The 16,368-nt window shown below is 34.8% G+C and overlaps 1 protein-coding gene and 1 pseudogene across 8 annotated transcripts in view; both read right to left on the bottom strand.

The window, feature by feature from the left end:
• The window catches only part of MYO16 (myosin XVI), a 717,568-nt gene that overhangs the window by 139,826 nt on the left and 561,374 nt on the right, over positions 1–16,368 (bottom strand). For all 8 annotated transcript variants that reach the window (XM_077158660.1, XM_077158661.1, XM_077158656.1 and 5 more), the window contains 3 exons: positions 15,849–16,024; positions 13,319–13,399; positions 12,854–13,059 (listed from right to left, as the gene is read on the bottom strand). In XM_077158660.1, coding sequence (XP_077014775.1) covers positions 12,854–13,059; positions 13,319–13,399; positions 15,849–16,024 — 463 coding nt within the window. The remainder of the gene's footprint in view (positions 1–12,853; positions 13,060–13,318; positions 13,400–15,848; positions 16,025–16,368) is intronic.
• LOC143679661 (thioredoxin-dependent peroxide reductase, mitochondrial pseudogene) lies at positions 6,267–7,147 on the bottom strand (annotated as a pseudogene).

Raw genomic sequence — 16,368 nt, 5'->3', positions numbered from 1 at the left:
CTGGACAAGTCCTTCTGTCTCTTCCAAATAAATTGGCCTCATTAAATAGTAAACCTCTCCATTTAGTTATGTTGTCCTAATTTCTCCTGCCAACCATAAATAAGCCTTTAAATGAATGACAGGCTTGACATGATCCACAGAAGCTTGCCACCCAGGAACTAGAGTTATTCCAAAAGATTTCCATTCTGAATCTGGAAGGAGATGAAAACTTAGAGGGTTAGCACCCTTAGAAGAGAAGAGCTATATATGATTCAAATCTGACATAGTTCAGGATTACCACTGAAAAACTGTATTAATTATAATGCCACAAGCATACAGAATTTTAGAGAAAACTTTGGAAATAAAGATGGGATGGTATTAAACATACCTTCTCAAAACCATTTTCTTCAGCCCTATCTCATACATTCTTTCCTTCAATTCTAAAAATGGGAAAAAAAGTTTTGGTGCTGTATTTTTAAGAACTTCAAACTAATACACATTTATTGGGAACACATGAAAATAACAATTATTCATATTTATCAGCATGACTGTGGAAGATTTTTTTATTGCTCCCAATTACCTGTACCCTCTTATTTTAAGAAGATGCGGCAGCTTATCTACAAAGTTAGCCACCATCAATTCCTTCAACCCATTAAAGATATGGCAAATATGCCTTCACCCCTTGAATCTGGGTTGTCTGTAACTGCTTTGACCAATCGGATCCAACAGCAATGATGCTATACCAGTGCCAGCCCGAGCTTTTAAGAGCACTGGCAGTGTCCTTTATTGACTCTTGTGCTAAGTCTAGGCTATTCTGCTGGAGATAGAGGCCATATGGAGGAGTATCAGTGCATCAGTCATATGAGCCATAAATTTAATAAACTGAAGTGTGCCTTCATTCATCCCTCTCCTCACACCCAATTTAATATCATGGCTGTGTTCTTACATGGCAAAGGATTCATGTTGGATATCCAGCCCAATTGAGGCTTACAATAACTCCAACCTCACCTAGTGTATGTCTGCAAATGTAGAAGGGCCCTGAAGCAAGGGCTGCCAAACTAAGCCAAGTCAATCCATGGAACTGTTGAAAGAATAGTAAAGTTGTGTTTTAAGTCCCTAGGTTTTGGGGTGGTCTGATACAAACCAAAAGACAGCTGGAACAGAAGATTATACACTTTCACTATTTGCTATGTGTTTTTAAGTATCTCCCTATGAAGGTATTTACTGTTGCTTTTGGGCTTGGCCAGTTGACTAATTTTAACCAATGGAATGCAGGAGAGTGATATATCACATCTCAGCAGAAGCTGCAACAGTCAGCCTTTTCTCCTTTCATTACAACAAAGAAAGGGCATGTCTTAGATCTGGGCTATTCCTTAAGCCTGGATCCCAGAAAGAAAAATATCAGAACTGATTACAGCTGAGGTAAGCTACTGCTAAACCACAATCAAATAACCCTTTGCTCTTACAAACCACTAATATTCGAGTTCTTTGTTACTGATTTAGTGAGAATTGACTTTTACAAAGCCTTCAGAAAAAGATCTCACAACTAAATAATCAGACCAACATTAGAGAAAAAATTCAGTTCACCTTTTTAGTTCTGGTTCATAGAGTTCAGTTCAGGAGCATAATCAGTAAGTGACAGGCCTTTTCTTTTTTTGATATTTTTATTAAGAAATCTTCACACACATCCAATCCATCCATAGTATACAGTCAATGGCTTACAGTATCTTTACACAGTTACATATTCATCACCATGATCAGTTTTAGAACATTTGCATCACTCCAGAAAAAGAAATTAAAAGAAAGAAAGAAAAAACTCATACATCCCATACTCTTTACCCCCACCTCCATTGCCTAGTATTTCAATCTACCCAATTTACTTATCCCCTTCTATTTGTTATTAATTTATTTATCCCTTATTTTATTACTCATCTGTTCATACCCTGGTTAAAAGGAGCATTAGAACACAAAGTTTTCAGAATCACACAGTCACACCGTAAAAGCTCTATAGTTATACAATCATCTTCAAGAATCAAGGTTACTGAAACACAGTTGAACAGTTTCAGTTACTTCCCTCTAGCCACTCCAGTACACCATAAACTAAAAAGGGATGTCTATATAATGCATGAGAATAACCTCCAGGATAACCTCTCAACTCGGAAATTTCTCAGTCATCGAAATTTTATTTTGTTTCTCTATTTCCCTTTCGTTTCAAGAAGTCTTTCTCAATCCCATGATGCAGCGTCCTGGCTCATCACTGGGAGTCATGTCCCATGTTGCCAGTGAAATTTATACCCCTGGGAGTCCCATTCCACACTGGGGGGCGGGGGAAGGACAGTGAATATCACCTGCTGAGTTGGCTTAGAGAGAGAGATGCCACATCTGAGCAACAAAAGAGGTTCTCTGAGGGTGACTTTTAGGTATAATTATAAGTAGGCTTAGCCTATCCTTTGTAGGAAGTTTCATAGAATCGACCCAAGACTGAGGGCTCAGCCTATTGATTTGGTTGTCCCTACTGCTTACGAGAATATCAGGTATTTCCCAGATGGGGAAAGTTAATATTTCCTCCTTTCTCCTCAGTTGCTCAAGGAGGCTTTAACAAGCCTTCTTTTAGAGTTCAGGAATGCAATACCTAGCCCTTATTTGAGGAGTTTATGGTATAATACAGTAGGCAATAAATAAAGGGTCAGGAAGTAAATATTTAGGATTTGAATGCCAAGAGGCATGACGAGGTTATCATGGAGGTATTTACATAAATATTTTAAATGAAACATTTAAAACATGTAAATAAACTAATCTCAGCTCCCAGGTCATACACAAGCAGGTAGCAGACTGGATTTGGAGTATGGGCTATAGTTTTCCTCTGGTCTAGTGGGTAAGACTGGCATATAAGTGGATATTTCCATTATGAGCTAATGAGCATATAATAAGTACACTGAGCTATAAACAAGGCCTTTTTTAAGCTTAAAGAAGAGACACAAACTGATTTTGGATTTCATGAAAGGGTTTTCAAAGGAGAGGACACCTGAGTGGATCATGAGTAGCAGGTCAACACTAACTAGGTAGGAAAAGGTGCAAAGGATGATACGATTATGTAATGAAAGCCACAGAGTTTTTGAAACTGCATATGTGCAAGTAAACTATACTTTGTTCCATCAGTACAAGAAGTATCAAACAACATGCACAAAATAATAAAAACCTCCAAACATAACTTGTCCAGCCTTGTTACCTATTTATACCAAATAAACACATATCTATAAATTTAGGTAGGCTGATTATGTATCAAGATTTGAATATATAAATTTGGTCCATGCTTCTCCTTTCACTGGCCTTTTTTTTTTTCTTGGGGAGGCACTGGGAATTGAACCCGGATCTCAGGCATGGCAAGCAAGAACTCTGCCTGCTGAGCCACTGTGGCCTGCCCCTTTCATTGGTCTTTATATATTCAAATTTGTGAATTCTCTTTCCAGGGGTGGCAAAGACTTTAAATCTTTATCATCACACTTTGAAGTGACTGACACTATTAAGAAAGGAAAAAATCAAAGAGCATACTTTTGAAAAATATTTATTTATTTATTTTTGGGGGGATGTATTGTTAGGGAATTGAACCCATGTTTCCTGCATGGATAACAGCATACTTTTAAGTTTAATGAAAATGGGTCCTCTTAATTAAGGTCATTCTTTAGGTTCAATTAGAAAGACACAGAATGATGAACATCTATTAAAGCAAATACCATGATGCATATTTTTAGTCTCATCATTGTTCTCTTACAAATTCCAAAGAAATATTCATTATCAACATTATTGACACATTGAATTTCAGAAATAATAAATACTATTCAAATAAGCTGACACTTGAAGACTGGACTTTTTTTTTTTTAAAGACAAATGCTTTCACAGGTTTTTATTCTCTAATGGTTAAGGCAAGGAGATATGAACAGAAAATAAATATTTACCATAAGAATGAGAAATTCTGAGATCTGGTATTTGGCAACCAAAAATTAGTATTAAATCAAACCTTCAGGAGTGTTTGTATGAGGATTTTTCATTGATTGGGAACATTTCAAAGTTCTGATAAGCTTTCTGAATACTCAAGAAATAAATGATATGCTTTCTAGATGTCACATTATGTGATTGCATTTTGTTCAAGTTCTATAGACATTTATACTTTCTCTTTTATCAGTGTTTTTTTGTACATTAATCCGGACCAGCATCCTTCATTTAAGAGAGATGGTGGCAAATTTTCACTGAGAAAAATAATCTCATTGTGAATGATATACCTTTGCAGGTAGGGATGATGAGAAAAAAAAAATTCTCATCTTCTTTTAAATAAGGGACAGTGGAAGAAATGCATAGATTTACCAAAAAGTAACATTTCCCACCCCATGGCTTTTTTTAAAAATAATGTATGACAATAGCTCATACAATATATTTCTATTAAGCAGAAATGGTACTTTAGTTTGAATAACCATTCATTTCAAACGCCAGGTTCACTATGAAAACGTTCATTGAACAAATACTATCCACAGGCATTATGATTGAATAAAAAATGGTCTCTACCTAGAAGAGATGCAGACATATAAAGATTCTCCTTAATTTAAAAAATATTAATTGCATGTACTATTTTAACAGGGATCCATCCTGGTATATTACACATGTTAAATTAGACTTGGAAAAATAAAAAATGATTTTTAAAAATAATTTTGATATGTACATGCATGTGTGCACATGTATTTACATACATACATGTGTATTTGTCCATGTTCTCCACCCAGTCCTGGTGGAATGAGAGCTCTCTGGAGGAGAAGCTAGGAAAGGGTGGAGCTAGTGAACTACTAATTAATCCTTTAATGCAGAACTTTATGATCCATGATTCTAAGATACTCTAACAAAATAAACAGAAGAAAATATACTTAAAAAATTATTCAGAGTGAAATGAATCTTATTTCTTACCCCATATTGGGATCCATTAACAATACTTCTCAAACTTCAATTACACATACATCGCTTGAGAATCTTACACACATTTGCAGATTCTAATTCAGTAAATCTGGGGTGGGGTCTGCAATTTTGCATTTCCAAGTCACTTTGACTGGCAAGGTATTAGCATATTTACAACCCTTGGCTGGGAGGGGAAAAATGATGAAAAACAACATTGTCCCCAAGTGACTAGATATTCTAGGTTCTAGATTCAAAGGGTTGAATCTAGACCAGCAGCACCAACTGGGAGTTTGTAAGAAATACTAATTCATAGGGACCTTGTCCAGACCTAATGAATCTGAAACTCTGGGAATGCTGCCCAGCATCTGTGTTTTAGCAAGCCTTCCAGAAGATTGTAGTGCACACTAAAATTGGAGCCACTGTTCTAGGCAATAGTAAAAAAAGAAAAAAAACTTCTGACAACCAACCTAGAATTTATCAAGGCCTGTGAACTTCTGAGACCAGATGTCTATCAGTAGACTCTCATCTTATTCCTAACTAGGACAGCAGTTCTTAATTCTGAATCAGCTACAGACCTTTAAACCACAAGGTCCCAGAATCCAAACACCCTGTTGATTTTGATTCATAAGGTCTGGGATGAAGCTTGATAATCTGTTATTTTAAATGCATATGTAGTCAAGTTTTTTTTTTTTTTTTAATTTTTAAAAAAATTTAAAATGTTTATTTTTTATTATATACTTCCCATGGAATACTTCAATAAAGAAATTACAGTAATTTTAAATGCAATCCCTGGACTCAATAAATATCTTTTATAATTATACCCAATCATTATCTAGAAGTATGGACACTAAGTCAACTAGCAAGTAAAATAACTATGTTAACTACAAACCTTGGATGGGATCGTGTATGTTCAGGTACATCACTGTTACTCTAGTGTTTTCAGATGCGATTCACATTTGTTTTAATCATATACACATCCACTGCAGGAGTTAAATTAGACAGCTGATGCTAACAACTTGAAACTACGATCTTCGATGTCTGAAAATTCAGTTTAATACAAAGAAATTAAAGAAGAAAATCTCAGGACCCTCGATCAGAAGCTTTAAATTTTTGCTGTACTACTTTGGTATACACAAAGGTTCAAGTAAGGCTAAGAAAAAAGTACATTTCCTTTTCCCACTGAAGACATGATCTAAGAAGTAGGCAAAATAGACATTCTATAGAAAAGAGCTAGCCCTTAGAATGTTACAAATAAAGAACTCCTTAGATCAGCAACTAACCAAGTTTAAAAAGCCCCTTAGAGTAATATTTATAAATAAAAGCATAATGCCTTTTTTTCTGCCTTCTATATGCAATCATCCTTGAAATGCTAAAAGTGGGTTCCAAGTTATGGTTCTTCTCTGGTGTGAGAAGTGAGAAGCAGCAGATGTACACGGGGTGATCTACGGATGCACTCTCTCAAAGTATTCTTCTGAAGCAATCGGACTTGGCTTGATTGTAGGAGAATCTGGTGTCCAGTTTGCAGGGCAGACTTCTCTCCGCAAACTGGAATGCCTTCACCAAACGCAGGGTCTCTTCCTTGCTTTGGCCCACTGGGAGGTCACTGACACTCAAATTCTTGATGACTCCATTGGGGTCAATTTTGAAGCAACCTTTTAGTGCAAGACCAGTGGCTTCTAATAGCACGCCATGGTCTCGGGAAATCTGTTTCGCTCAATCTGACAAGAGTGAGATTTTCACGTGGCCCTAATCGCTGCTCTTCCTTGGTGTATCTATCCAGGCAAGATGGCTGAAGTAGGAATCCACAAAAATAGCAACAATGTCACAGTTCATATCATGAAATTTATTGGCTTTATCACTAAAAGCAACAATTTCTGTAGGACATACAAAGGTGAAATCCAAAGGATATAAGAAAAGCAGCAGATATTTCCCCTTAAAGTCATCAAGGCTTAGTTTTTTTGAACTCTCCGTTGACAACAGCCGTACCCTTAAAACAGGGCATGTATTGGGTGACAGCAGAAACATAATTTGAGGAACTGGTGCTGAAGGCAAATTTTGCTTGACCACAATCAGACCACACTACATTTACCAAGCACTTTCTTCCAGAAGCAGCAGGTCCAAGGGCTGCAGTGGCTGAAACACCCCAAGTAACAGCACTTGCATGTTGGACAATCGAAGCCTATAGCAGATTTCCCGCAGCAGCAGCGATTTTCAGTGTGCATCTCATTTGCAAGGCATACAGAGAAGCAGAGGATGTACTCAAGTTTTAAACTCATTGGCCCAGAGACCATTTATATTGAAAAGTGTGGAAGAGTTCACTTTTAATACCTAAATTATAATATGTGGAAAATATATACTCATTAACAGGTCAAATATCTTTGAAGGATATTAATCAATTTCATCTAGGGAACAGAAAGTGGCAGATTAAGAGCTATCTTCATCAACATAAGCACAAAGTTAATTCTTATAGCCAAGGTTAATATATCTGCTTGTAATGCTCAACTTTGCAGTTCTTTCTTATAGTAGGAGACAATGTGTCTATTATTTCATTCATAAGCATCTCTCTTTCCCCCTTTTTTAAAAAAGTTCAATTTCAGTGTACTTTTTAAATTAGAGAAGTTGTGGGTTTATAGAGCAATCATGCATAAAATACAGGATTTCCACATACTACCCCATCATCAGCACCTTCCATTGCTGTGGAACATTTGTTACAATGGATGACAGCATATTTTTATAATTGTACTATTAATTAAAGTCCATGGTTTAACTTAGGGGGGACTGTGTAGTGGAGTTCCATAATGCCATGGTTATGTTCATGTGTCAACTTGGTCAAGTGGTGATACCTGTTTGTCTGGTTGGGCAAGTGCTGGCCTGTCTGTTGTGATGAGAACATTCCATAAAATTAAATCATGATCATGTCAGCTATATCCACAGCTGATTACATTTGTAATAAGCCAAAGGGGCATGTCTTCTGCAATGAGTAATGCTTAATCTGATCACTGGAAGCCTTTTAAGGAGGATTCAGAAGAGGCAGGCTCTTCCTGTCTTGGCTGGTGAGCCTCTCCTGTGGAGTTCGTCCAGACCTCCATCGGAATCATTGGCTTCACAGCCTGCCCTGCGGATTTTGGACTCTGCATTCCCGTGGAGACACTTTTATAAACTTTATATTTGCAAATGTTTCCTGTTGATTCTATTTCTCTCGAAAACCCTAACTAATACGCATAAAATTCTCATTTTTATTCTATTACTCTATCTACAATTTAGCATTTCCCCTTTTAATCTTATTCATATATATATATATTTCAGTATTGTCAATTGCATCCATAATGTTGCTACCATGAACACCATCTATTACCAAATAACTTCCATCATTTCAAACAGGAACCCTGTACATTTCAAGCCTTAACTTCCCATTCCCTGTCCCCACTAGGTCCCCTGGTAACCTATATTCTAGATTCTTACTCTATGAGTTTGCTCACTGTTTCAAACAGTGTTTGCCCTTTTGTGTCTTGCGTATTGCATTCAACCAGATGTCTTCAAGGTTCATCCATTTTTATTGCATGTATCAGGACTTCATTCCTTTTTATAGCTGAATAATATCTCATTGTATGTATATATCACATTTTATTTAACCATTCATCAATTGAGGGACATGGGTTGCTTCCATCTTTTGGCAGTTGTGAATGATGCGGCCATGAATATGTGTGAACATACCCATTCTAGCCACCACTTTCAATTCTTTGGGGTATACACCTAATGGTGGAAGTGCTAGTTCATATGGTAGTTCTAGCTTTCTGAGGAATCACCAAACTGTCTTTTGCAATGGCTGCACCATTTTACACAGCCACAAGCAATGAATGAGTGTTCCTATTTCTCCACATCAACTCTAGAACTTGATATTTCCATTTGTTTTAACAGTGGCCATTCCAATAGGTGTGGAATGGTATCTTGTGGTTTTTATTTGCATTTCTGTGGTGGCTAATGATGCTGAGCATCTTTTCAAGGGCTTTCTGGCCATTTTAACATCTTCTTTGGAGAGATGTCTGTTCAAGTCTTTTGCCCATTTTTTAATTTGGTTGTATTTTTTTTGTTAAGTTGAAGGATTGCTTTATATATTCTGGATATTAATCATTTATTGGATATATGGTTTACGAATACTTTCTACCATGTTTGTCATTTTACTTTCATGATAAATTCCTTTGAGGAATAAAAGTTTTTAATTTTAATAAGGTACCATTTATGTCTGAGATCAGAAATAAGAAGTGTGGCCAACTGCCAGCACTGTTATTCAACATTGCATTTGAAGTTCTTGCCAGAGCAATTAGGCAAGAAAAAAAAATAAAAGGCATCTAAATTGGAAAGAAGGAAGTGAAACTCTTTCTATTTGTAAATGATATGATCCTATATACAGAAAATCCTGAAAACAACAACAAAACTCCTAGAGCTAATAAATGAATTCAGCAAATGGCAGGGTACAAGATCAACACACAAAAATCTGTAGTGTATCTATGCACAAGTAATGAACAATCAGACGAAGAAATCAAGAATAAAAAATCCATTCACAGTAGCCACTAAAAGAATCAATACCTAGGAATAAATCAAGTTAGCATATAAAGGATTTCTACACAGAAAAACCACAAAATATTGCTAAAAGAAATTAAAGATACCTAAATAAAGAAAGGATATTATGTGCTCATGGATTGAAAAGACCAAATACAGTTAAAATGTCAATATTACTCAAAGCAATATATAGATTCCCAATGTAATCCCAATACAAATTCCAACAATAATCTTTGCAGAAATATAAAAGCCAATCACCAAATTTATATGGAAGGGTAAGAGTCTGAAATAGCTATAGCCATCTTGAAAAAGAAGAATGAAATTTTGAGGAATTGCACTTCCTGATCATAAGCATCTGTTAGGTCTTTAAACAAGAATATCTTGTCTATTTGAAATAAATATTTCTGTAGGTTAAACATATCCATACCCCAAATCATTTACATGACTGACTTTATTGTCTTTTTCTTGAAGACTTTCCAACTTAAAATAGATGGCTCAATCTATTTTAACACATATGATGTTTATTATTTTCTTTTTGTCTTTGTGAAATTTACTAAATTGTACAGTGAACAAATACTACTTTTGGAAAATACATGTTGTAAAATTTAAACAGAGAATTTTAGCCCTAATCTGAATTTTATACCCTTTGTTCTGGGCTAAATATTTCAAAATGGCTGCAGACACTGATTTGTTTGCTTTGTTTTTATTTTTGTTTATCATCTTCCTCACACTAGCGGCTCATGGAACTTCTAGTGGGAAAATTTTAAAATATATTTTTTGATGAATGGCTACTCAAACAGATATTTCCATACTGTAGTTGTACAACTAGTTCTTAACTGTAAGTGTTAGATTTTATATTTATTCACGTTGAAATGTATCTTATTGGTTTGGCTTCACATTTACAAGCTTGTCAAAACCTTTCAAAATCTTGATTTTACTCCATACGGCCAGTATTCTTTCAATGTTATGTCACTTTCAAATATAAGAGCTCTTTTATACATCAATTTAAGAAGCTGGTATATCTTAAGCTTTCATGGTTCTATCCAAGATTCAAATGAAAAGAATGTACTTTTCTTGCTAGGACAAAATACAGACATGCACACACACACACACACACACACACACACACACACACACACACACACACAAGCCAATACAATTTCAGAAGCTGGATTCCAAAGCCCTACCACAGACCGTAGGTTAAGAACAACTGATTAGAACTTTGGAAGAAATCACAGGAAGTGCATACAGGATGCAGTTATAAACCTGATAGCATTGATAATCCCAGTGGTGGAAAATCCAAAAAGAATTTCCAAGTACTTGGGAATACAGGGCATGTTTGTAAAGCCTTGCCTTTTTCATGATAATTTTCTTATAGTACCTTTAAAATAAGTTTTTATTCTCAGAAAACACTAATTACATCCTAAAACCTGTTTAATAATAGTCCAAGATTAATTATTTTCTTCAAAAATCTTATAACACAGGGAAATCTATGATTGTTCTAATATAATGGTTGAACATTGAATAATAGATTAGAATATCTATGGTGATCATTTATCAAAATCAGTGAGATTTTTCTGACAAATTATTTCCAGTACAGTGATGAAAATGAGAAATATTAATGTATCTGATGCCTAACATCTTTAAGTTCTAAACCTTGCTGCAAAAATAGTTGAAGGAGAAGCCTGACTAACATTTCAAAAATGTTACTAATAAAATATTTCAAAATAATTTTATATCCTATTATATTTTATAGCTTGGCCTTAGCAAAGACCTATGTTTATAATCTTTAAAATTAATCTTCTTATTGATATAATATTATCAAATACATTCTGTTTATCTTTTTGCCCAATCTTCATTTTTTTAGATGTCTATAAATATACTTCATTACTTAGACCACACAACTTCCAAATCTACCCTTCCAAGCTTAATACTAGTTTTACTCAGAACCCTTCTCTGATTCCAAATAGACTCTTTTTTATGCTTCTATAACACTTCGCACACAATCCAACCATTAATAGCACTTAGTGGCTGTCATTTATATACTCATTTACCTGACTACCAAAGCTGTGAATTTCATCAAGCTACGGAATGTATGGCCACAGTATCTGAACTAAAGGCTGGTTTGAGAATAGTGCTGCTTAGCATCTATTTGAAAACTAAACCAATATACATTAACTAATTTCTTTAAAATGGGTTCATCAGTGAGTATCTGAAATTTGTTTAAAGCAGACTAAGGTTTCTGATTAAATGAAAATGTCAATGGACAAATAAATGGCCTGAAGGGATGCTGCTGCTTATGGGTGAGTTTCCAAATGGTTAGGATAAAGGTACTGTGGGAAAAGGGCTAACATGCATAAAACATTAGCCACACTATACTGATTTCTCCTAGTGATTAACCCACCGATTTGTTCATAGTAAATACATACATACATACATACATGCATATATATATATATATATATATATATATATATATATATATATATATACATATATATATATATTTTTTTGTATGATGTACGATGAGGTCACATTTCATTCTTTTTCCATGTCAGTACCCCATTATTGCAGCACCATTTTGTTCAATTTTTTTGCTTGTTTGGGTTTTTGTTTGTCTGTTTGCTTGTTGGGCCAGGAATTGAACCCAGGTCTCCCTCATGATGGGTGAGAATTCTACCACTTAACTTCCCTTTTACCCCCTGCATAGTATATTTTTAAGCTGAATTTATCTAAATTGGGGTCAACAAACATATTCTAAATTAGGGGTCAACAAACATTTTCTTAAAAGAGCCAGATAGTAAATAGTTTGGGCCTTGCAGGCCATATGGTCTCTATAATTCTTGTAGTGCAAAAGCAACCACAGAAAATAAGCAACGAATGACTGTGGCTATGCTCCAATAAAGCTTTATTTGCAAAAACAGTTGGTGGCCGCCCAGATTTCACACACAAACAGTTTGCAAACCCTTGATCTAAATACTATTTTGTTCATAGATAAAGAGGAAAAAAATAATCACATATAAACATTCCTCTTTTAAATAATAAATTTCAAGTAAACTTTATAAGCAACAATTTTATAACTATTTAAATCCAAGTAAATTCACGACTTTACGTGAACACGAAAATGTAAAGTGACATCTTTGGTAAAATTTAGTGACATTTTATATAAGATTTGTTAGTGCATTTTATTCTTTTCCAGAGTATCTTACTTCCCTGAGATAGAGTATAAAAATAGGAGCAACCCCCAAAAGCAAAGAGAAGATCCTGCTACAATATTGCTAACTAATGACATTGAACAGCTGATGCAACAGTTGATGCAAATAATGACATTGAACAGTTGACGCAACAAGGTTTCAAAAGCAGAAGAATTTACCTTGAAAGGAAATCTGTGAAGGAAAGCCGGACTGGGTATCCATACCGGATGATCTTCACCATTTCCAGGACCCCAATATATTGCAGTTGAGCAGACACGTAAAAATTATCAAAAGAATCTGGCAGCTTTGAATTATTGGGCTTGATGCAATGAATAAAGTGTGGTGAGCACTTCTGAAGTTTTCCAATAATATCTGTTAGAGATATCTAAGGAGAGAAGTAAAGCCCAACTAATTCTCCAAAGAAGATACTTACTGAAAATATAAAGCATTTTTAAAATAAAAATATTTATCTTCAATCCATGCCTTCTTTATTTATTTAGCACTCACTCACTGTGTTTATTTTTCACTTTTTTTCCTGAGGTACTGAAGAGAGTTGGAAGTGGAGTAGAAAATGATGTTATGCATATCCTTTGCAACTGATACAATCATAATTTAATTTTGTGAAATCTGAAAACATCATTTACCCTGAGTTGTGTTGCTACGGTGACAGGACGTCCCCGTTCTAGTCTCTGAAGAAGTGGAGTGGATCCTTTCTTTTTTAATAACTGTAATGAAAACAAAAAGAAAAAAAAATTAAGCAAGTCTCTTTCATTTATTTAGTAGAAAAATATTAACTCTCCTATCCAAATAAAGTCACTTACAGGCAAATATAGACTTAAAGCATAGATTTTCAAATCAGTAACAAAATGATTTTCTCTAATAGTACTATAATTTGGGAAAATTGTCAGCCATGTGCAAAATAAGCTATTACTGCCAGCTTCTCAAGTACAGGGCTGTTGTAAAAATCCCATCTACCAATATTCTGCATCCATTTTAATTTGAGAATAAATAGACAGAGATTTTGAATCTCTTAGTGGTTCAATGAGCTCACTATAGTATACAGGCTATATTACAAACTGTCTACATTTACTGTGAAATGTAGCTTACTCTGGGGTAAGTAAATACTATTTTATGCTACAAAGATTTGATGTTTTAGCAACCATTGGTTTATTCCCTTAAATTTAACTACAATCAATAATTGGATGGCTGTATGATTTAATATTTTCTTACCCTGATATTTTTTCCCTCATTTTTTCTATATTTTAAGATACTAAATGGAATTATTATTACCTATCTGTGAAAAACGAAACTAGGTGGTTTTCTTTGAAAAGTAGCTATAAACAGTTCTTAAAAGAAAAAAAATTCCTTATGTAGCAAAGTCTAAATGGTAATGGAGAAAAAAGAAGTCAGTGGCTGTAAGGGCAATGGGTAAAGAAATAAAGGACAGATAGTAATTAATTCCACCAGTAGTTAAAAGGTTCCTTGGTCACTAACATAATATTACATTTCACAAAATCATACAGACTTAGACCAATTATATCTATTGATCTAAAATAATTTTTATTTTTAGTATGAAAAGTTCTTGCCATAAGAAAAATTTCTGATAAAACATTCTTGTCAATTTAGTGTTATTGCTAATATGACAATATCTCATTTCTTTTCATTTAGATGAACTATCAAGCTGAAATGATTAATTATAACTGACAATGGAAGGTAAAATGAAGAGCTTTGGTGCAGGACCAACCTGTGTTCAACAAATAACCTGCTTAGGGTGATGATTAAGGAATGGGCAAAGTCCTGTACTTTCTGGGTCACAGGGGCAGATGCTGCAGGGATAGGCTGAAGGGGAGAAATACGGAGTGATAGGAACTTTCCCTTGAGGAACAGGGGGACATTTAAGGAATAATCATAATAAATAAATCCCCATCACTTGAAATTGGACACTCAATTTTGCTTTCTGGGTGGAGGAACTGCTGTGAATTATCTCCCTTTTGTGGTTCTTTAGGGAAAAGACTAAGGCTTCTATGTTTCATAATGTTTAATAATTAAGGCTAAAAATTACAATTTAGAGGTGTGTGGTGATTTCTTATTCTTGATTGCCATGATGACTGAGAAAGGAAGGGCCAGAAGGTTTAGGGAAACCCCTAGGAATAGAGGACTTCCAGACAAAGAGTAATCATCTGTCTTTGTGTGTGTGTGTTAAAAGTGCCATTCTCTATGCAGTGAGGTTGAATTCCTGTGACATCCACTTCGGGGGCAACCATATCAAAGGATCCCTAATTCTTGGATATACTGACTAAATACATACACAAAACTAATACACACACACACATGCACACATTTCTAACGTTATCAAATTTCAGTCACTCTTCTAAAATTGAGATGATTTAAATTTTTCTTTTATTTTAATTGGTAAGCTAAAAATGCATTCCAGCAAGGTACAGCAACCTAATTTCTAAAATCAACTGTTCTGGACACCTTCCATTTACATTTTCCATTTTTGTAGTTTTGGCAGAGGCAAGCAGGGCAAACTGAGATACAATCAAGCACTGAATTCTTAAGAAACCTAAAGCATTTTGTAGATACTTCCTACCAACTTTTTATTGAGCATTTAGCTCTATTTTACAAATAGCTAGAACCATTAGATTATATATACAACTAAACTTGTATGGGACAAAGACATTAAAAATTAATATTTATAATTAAGAATCTACAAAATGTACAGTAAAAACATTCTATTACTGAAAAATATATTATGTCTGTAAAAGAAACTACAATTTATTGTTAAGAGACCCAAAACCTCTGAAGTGATTAGTGTCAACAGAATAAGGAAGCTAAGTTTATTCTCTCTAAACCTACTGCCCCTGAAGTTTTACTTCCCATTCATCAAAGAGACAGTCATAGAGATGAAACATAAATAGGATGTTGCACAGACAACCAATAAGAGTACTAAAACTGTACTTACTATTGACTTTTCAGTATACTGCACTGTCATATATTGTACTCTTTTTGATGGTTATACAGAAAGCAGACATATTTTCCTTTAATTATTTCCATTAGAATATTAATTTCTTTTATCTGATTTTTAAAAAAAATGGTATTGTGCTTCTAAGAGGCAGCCAATGTACTAAGCAAACCTAAAAACGACCGAGCAAGAATCACAAAAACGCCTACCTTACTAAGCTCTAGATAATTCTTGTTTTCTCCAATAATTGAAGAAGCTGTCATTTTCTTACTGAGCAGGGCAGATTTATGTCCTCGAAATTTAAAGGAGGGATAGGAAGATACGAGGGATCCTGTTTGTGACAGTTTCGACTGGAACAAATGATTGATCACGACATTTTCACTAGCTAGGAAATAAATAAATGGATATTGTAAGTGGCATCAAAATCATTATATTTACATGAGTATGAAACTTATTCCTCATCCAAATGGTTTAACCACTAAAACAGAGTGGAAGACACGCTTGCCTGTAGTGGACTGAAGAGCTTATCTTTCCCTGTGCCCCTATTTTACTTCCTCCACTATTATTTAGACCATTTGATTAATTCTGACCTTCAGTGTCTTTAGCCAGGATTCCTCATCCTGGAATTCCCTCCCTCTATCTGAGTGCTTGGTGCTCCACTCTCCAGCTTTGTAGCACTTAGCACTCTTTTGGTTGTCTGAACCAAATTGTACTTGCTTATACATAAAG

This window comes from Tamandua tetradactyla, chromosome 4 (genome assembly GCF_023851605.1).
Source record: "Tamandua tetradactyla isolate mTamTet1 chromosome 4, mTamTet1.pri, whole genome shotgun sequence".
In the NCBI taxonomy this organism is placed as follows: Eukaryota; Metazoa; Chordata; class Mammalia; order Pilosa; family Myrmecophagidae; genus Tamandua; species Tamandua tetradactyla.
The sequence above is the reverse complement of the archived record's forward strand: the minus strand, read 5'-3'. Positions and strand labels throughout refer to the sequence as shown.